The sequence below is a fragment of the Camelina sativa genome, chromosome 11 (genome assembly GCF_030686135.1).
Source record: "Camelina sativa cultivar CO46 ecotype springtype chromosome 11, ASM3068613v1".
NCBI lineage: Eukaryota > Viridiplantae > Streptophyta > Magnoliopsida > Brassicales > Brassicaceae > Camelina > Camelina sativa.
In genome coordinates this window covers 39,860,351-39,866,700 of record NC_141890.1, presented here as the reverse complement: position 1 = coordinate 39,866,700, position 6,350 = coordinate 39,860,351, and the positions used below count along the sequence as shown (strand labels likewise).

Here is a 6,350-nt window from a genome sequence, read left to right as displayed (position 1 = left end):
ATCCAAAAAAGCACAAGCAAAAAACATGTCGAGACAAGAGCGAGGTTCTTGGACAGATTATCATGCACTCTTTAGTATCAGATTCAGTGATATTTCAACTCTTCTTTTTCCTAATATATACTCTTTTTTTTATAAATAAAAGTAAAGCTTTCTATAGGGTATAAAGTTGGCTACATACACCTCTAAGTTATTCTCTCTATAATAAACTTAGTGGGTATAAAACATAAAGCTTCTTTATGTAAAAGAAAGATATGTATGTTCCTTTTCTTCAATGATATTATTATTTAAACTATATATTTCTTTTCGTATAATGCATGTATCTGATTCTGATTTTTGATCGTGTACAAAAAAACATGAACCCTTCTTTTGTTTTTATAAGCCTATCAATAATTTCAGTCTTTCAACTTGTAAGCTTCTTCTCTTCTTCCTGAACTCTTTTTCCCCCAACCCCGATTCTCTTTTCTTGCAACCTAAGGTAGCTTCTCTAGGTTTACTCTTGATCTTCCCCTGAAATGCATCTCAATTTTTTCACCTTTTTTGTTCTCTTCTTCTTCTTCTTCTTTTGCTTCAGCAATAACCAGTCATGGGGCTTGATGAGTTCTAACCAACAACCTCAGTTCTTCAAACTCATGAAAAACTCTCTCTTCGGCGACGCTTTGTCCTCTTGGAATGTTTCTGACGACGTTGGTACTAACTATTGTGACTTCATCGGAGTAAGATGCGACGGTCAAGGACTAGTAACTGATATTGACCTTTCCGGTTGGTCGCTCTCCGGGGTTTTCCCAGATGGGATTTGCTCTTACTTCCCAAACCTTCGTGTTCTACGTCTCTCTCGCAACCATCTCAACAGAAGCAGTAGCTTCCTCAGCACCATCCCTAGCTGTTCTCTGCTTCGAGAGCTAAACATGAGCTCTCTTTATCTCAAAGGAACTCTCCCTGACTTCTCATCAATGAAAGCTTTAAGAGTCATCGACATGTCTTGGAACCACTTCACTGGTAGCTTCCCTTTCTCGATTTTCAATCTCACTGATTTAGAGTATCTCAACTTCAATGAGAATCCAGAGCTCGACCTCTGGACTTTACCGGATTCTGTCTCTAAGCTCACGAAGCTCACACACATGCTCCTGATGACGTGTATGCTCCATGGTAACATCCCAAGATCCATTGGTAACTTGAGTTCTCTTGTTGATCTTGAACTTAGCGGAAACTTTCTCTCCGGTGAGATTCCAAAAGAAATTGGGAACCTTTCCAACCTAAGGCAGCTTGAGCTTTACTACAACTATCACTTAACCGGGAGTATACCAGAGGAAATCGGTAAACTCAAGAACCTTACGGATATCGATATCTCGGTTAGCAGGTTAACCGGAAGCATACCGGATTCAATCTGTAGTCTTCCGAAACTACGAGTGCTTCAGCTTTACAACAACAGCTTGACTGGTGAGATTCCCAAGTCACTTGGCAACTCAAGAACCTTGAAAATATTGTCTCTCTACGACAACTACTTAACCGGTGAACTCCCGCCAAATCTCGGATCTTCCTCGCCTATGATCGCTCTTGATGTCTCGGAGAATCGCCTCTCAGGTCCTCTTCCGGCTCATGTTTGCAAATCCGGTACGCTTTTGTACTTTCTTGTCCTACAAAACCGTTTCTCTGGTTCAATCCCTGAGACTTATGGGAACTGCAAGACCCTCATACGGTTCCGTGTTGCGAGCAACCGCCTCGTGGGAACCATACCACAAGGAGTTATGTCTCTGCCTCATGTCTCCATCATCGACTTGGCTTACAACTCCTTGTTCGGTCCAATACCTAATGCTATTGGAGGCGCTTGGAATTTGTCAGAGCTGTTTATGCAGGGTAACATAATCTCCGGTGTTATGCCTCACGAGATCTCTCATGCCACCAATCTTGTGAAGCTTGATCTTAGTAACAATCAGTTGTCTGGTCCAATACCTTCAGAAATCGGAAGACTGAGGAAACTGAACTTACTTGTGCTGCAAGGCAACCATCTTGACTCTTCCATACCTGAATCGCTTTCTAATCTCAGATCTCTCAACGTTCTTGATCTGTCCAGTAATCTCCTAACCGGAAGAATCCCTGAAGACCTCTCCGAGTTGCTCCCAACCTCGATAAATTTCTCCAACAACCGGCTCTCTGGTCCCATCCCTGTCTCATTAATAAGAGGAGGTCTTGTAGAAAGCTTTTCGGATAACCCTAATCTCTGTGTTCCTCCAACTGCTGGTTCATCGGATTTGAAGTTTCCAATGTGTCAAGAGCCTCGCGGCAAGAAGAAGCTGAGCTCCATCTGGGCAATCCTTGTCTCAGTCTTCATCCTAGTCCTAGGGGGCATCATGTTCTACTTGAGACAACGGATGAGTAAAAACAGAGCAGTTATAGAGCAAGACGAGACCTTAGCATCTTCTTACTTCTCTTACGACGTCAAGAGTTTCCACCGCATAAGTTTCGACCAAAGGGAGATTCTCGAATCTCTTGTCGACAAGAACATTGTAGGTCATGGTGGTTCGGGTACGGTCTACAGAGTAGAGCTTAAATCGGGAGAAGTAGTTGCGGTGAAGAAACTATGGAGCCAAAGCAGCAAAGACTCAGCTTCCGAAGACAAAATGCATTTGAACAAGGAGTTGAAAACCGAAGTTGAGACCCTCGGGAGCATTCGCCATAAGAACATCGTGAAACTCTTCAGCTATTTCTCAAGTTTGGATTGTAGTCTTTTGGTGTACGAGTACATGCCTAATGGTAACTTATGGGATGCTCTTCACAAAGGCTTTGTTCACCTCGAGTGGCGTACTCGTCATCAAATCGCGGTCGGAGTAGCTCAAGGATTGGCTTACCTTCACCATGATCTCTCACCGCCAATCATTCATCGTGACATCAAATCCACAAACATCTTGTTGGATGTAAACTATCAGCCTAAAGTTGCTGATTTTGGCATTGCAAAGGTGTTACAGGCTAGAGGAAAAGATTCAACCACAACCGTTATGGCTGGCACCTATGGTTACTTGGCCCCAGGTGATATATAATACCTCTTTAAACCTTATATTATGAAACTTCACAATGCTTTTAAACAATGGAAATGTTATTACAATGAGACCTAAGGTAATTATGATAGCCATAGTAACTTGAAATAACGAAATGAAAATGGTCGTATTTAAAATTGTAACAAGTAAACCATTATACTAAATTCGATAATTTATTTCCATGAGGTTAATATTATAATTTTTAATGATTTTTTTTTTCAACTTTAATCTTTTTTAAGAATTCTATAAATTTCATTTGATTGTGTGTTTTTTGTTTGCAATTTGGTTTTACTAACCACTTGATGATATGCATTTGGAAATGGCAGAATATGCGTACTCATCCAAAGCAACGATCAAATGCGACGTATACAGTTTCGGGGTTGTGTTAATGGAGCTCATCACAGGGAAAAAACCGGTGGATTCATGTTTCGGGGAGAACAAAAACATAGTGAACTGGGTGTCAACAAAGATTGACACAAAAGAAGGATTGATTGAGACACTAGACAAAAGATTAGCCGAATCATCCAGAGCCGATATGATCAACGCCTTGCGTGTGGCTATCCGTTGTACCAGCAGAACTCCAACAATCCGTCCTACCATGAACGAAGTCGTCCAGCTGCTCATCGACGCAGCGCCTCAAGGAGGACCTGACATGACCTCTAAATCCACAACCAAGATTAAAGATTTAGTAGTTCTATCATCAGATCATCTCACACAAACAAGACTCTAGTCTCATGCTTTCTTGATGGAGAGGTGTAGCAACAGTTCGTATAACTTCTAAGATATCCTGTATTTAAATATATATCATAGAAGAAACTGCTTATATAGTCTTTTAATACTTCTACATGTATTTTAACATCTATCCGTTTAAAGACGTTAATTATTTCCGGTTTTGCTTCTCTGATTTGTGATCAGCATGTAAGCAAGAATACTATATATGGATCGATGATCATCATTCAGACTAGAATTTTATAGCTGCTTCAAAATAACGCATAGAATCTGAATGTCTATATGTAGTAGACCCACTAAATGAATCATGATAATTCACAAGCTCTTTTTATTTTGTGGACTTTTAATTCGTCATTCTTCTTTATTCATCAGTGAGTGGAACTTCTTTTTCGATTGCATGGCATGGAAGTGGATTCTTGATTCTCATTTTTATAAACCTAAAAAAGGGAAAAAGTAATATATAGGCTATACATACTTGTGTGTGTGTCTATATATATTCATCAGTATGATCCGAATACGTATGATCGATCTATGAGTCGCATCGTCATATTTGTCTCTATATATCAACAAAGGGACAAAGGAGAAAAAGCAAGAGACTCATATTTTTTATTCTGTCATGCTTTTCAATTATTTGAAAATTTCTATTAATATGCGATAGTGAAATTATACGAGTTATATCACTTCTTAATCAATCAAACAATGGTTCCTAAACAATAGATATGGATTTATGTATATTATGTTAATTGTTTCTCATTGGTTTATACAATATAAATATGCCAACCATTATGTAATGTTTGATAACAGTCTCCACCTATGGGCCTTTCATGTTTCGGGTAAAGTCTATAATAGATACTTGTGTCTTTGCACATATAACTAGATTTGGATCCGTTGGAGAGCAAGGTTGAATTTTTTTTTATTTATATTATAATTTTAGAATAATATAATTTATATGATTATTTGTAAAAAGTTTTTTTGGATAAATTATTATGCAATAAAAACATATGCTAAATATGATGGTTTGAAAAACACACATATTTTGTAAGTTTTATATTGTTAATTTTGTACTTATGTATAAGAAATGGTTATGTTTGTTGTTTGTTTTTATTTTAATTTTTGAACATGTTTGGTGAATTTTTTTAATATGACCCGTGCTTAGGTAATATTTTATTTTCAACTCCAATAATATCTCGGAAATCACGATTAAGTGTGATAAATTGCCAAGATTTTATTTCTTAACCATATTTTTTTATGCCTAACAATATATATTTTGTAACAATACATGGAATAATAAATATTTTATTTTAAAAATTGTACAAATCATTAGAATATTCTCTATAAGAGGATTCTTTGAGATATTCTTAAATGTATTCATATAGTCCACGGATTGATCAATTAATCTATAATCTTTTTTTCAACCTATATTTAATCTATAATCTATTTTGTAACCAACTTAGAAAAATTATATAATCTACCAAAAAAATATTGTGTATCTCTTCATTGTATGCTTCTTAGTTAAAAACGTAGCATAATGGCTTGTCTTAACAAGTTTTGTGCAAACGTGTTTGAATAGCACATGTATTAAAATTATTTCCATATAGCACCTTTGTAATAAATTATTATCAAGTTAAAGGCAACTTTAAAGGAGGCTCTAATGATGATAAAGCTGACTCATGAAGAGATAAAAACAATAAATCAGAAATAAAAAGAACTATATCAGATCGCCTTGCTCGTTCGGGCAGATCGTCTTGCTCGTTCCTTGAGATCTTTACCTTCTGAAATTTCTTTTATAAACTTTTATCCTCCGGTTTGGGCAACCAACTTTAAAGTTATTTTCTAGATTAATGTTTAGTTGACAAAAAAAAAAGAACTATATCAGGAAAATGGATGAACACATTTTACTCGAAACAAAAGAACATGAATTTATGACCCTTTCTGAGCAATTTAAGTAGAAAGCCTTTTATCTTTTTTTTTTAACAAAAGAATCAGCTTAAAGAAACTAATTTGGTGGAAAATCGTTTACAAATAAAATTTAATACGGATATGTACGCGCTCTGCGTGCCAAAAACTCCACTTTTACATTTGCATTTCGATTGAAATAAATAAAAGAATAAAGCTCCTCTCTGTCAATCTTGATGTGATTTAAGTATCCTGAGAAAGCCAGCTAATCGTGAAAGAAAGACACCAACTTCACCAAATCTGAACAGTCTGTAAAAAATGTCACATCCCGGAAATCATTGCCAATCATACATTGCATTGACCAGATAAAAGTTTTAACTTCTGCATGTAACGGAGACAGACTGCACTGGTAATTGGTAGCTCCCTGCATTGGTGACAATCCTTGTAAAGAAGTGCAAAACCATCATATACCTGCAAAAGCATCAGCCTCCTTCCAACAACCATCAACAAAACACCGATATCCCGAATAAATCGAAGGAAGGGACGAAATGCTCCCCCGAATCCGAAGAGAAGAAACCATAGGGGTTGAGGGAATCTCCTCAACGTGAGCCTACATCTAGGTCAACGCTTCACTTTCTGCCACCCACACAACCTCATCAGGTTGTTCAACCTGATTTTCGAAAACACAAGCAT

General features: G+C 37.1%; 1 protein-coding gene across 1 annotated transcript; it reads left to right on the top strand.

Moving 5' to 3' along the window:
• LOC104725462 (receptor protein-tyrosine kinase CEPR1) lies at positions 1-3,996 on the top strand. The gene is made up of 2 exons (XM_010444129.3): positions 1-3,024; positions 3,359-3,996. The coding sequence occupies exons 1-2, from the start codon at positions 513-515 to the stop codon at positions 3,760-3,762; spliced, it is 2,916 nt and encodes a 971-aa protein (XP_010442431.2). The 5' UTR covers positions 1-512; the 3' UTR covers positions 3,763-3,996.
• Positions 3,997-6,350: the final 2,354 nt, after the last annotated feature.

Coding starts and splice junctions, on each gene's coding strand:
- LOC104725462 (XM_010444129.3), top strand. CDS start 513: ATGCATCTCAATTTTTTCACCTTTTTTGTTCTCTTCTTCTTCTTCTTC. Junction 3,025..3,358: donor CTATGGTTACTTGGCCCCAG/GTGATATATAAT, acceptor TGGAAATGGCAG/AATATGCGTACTCATCCAAA.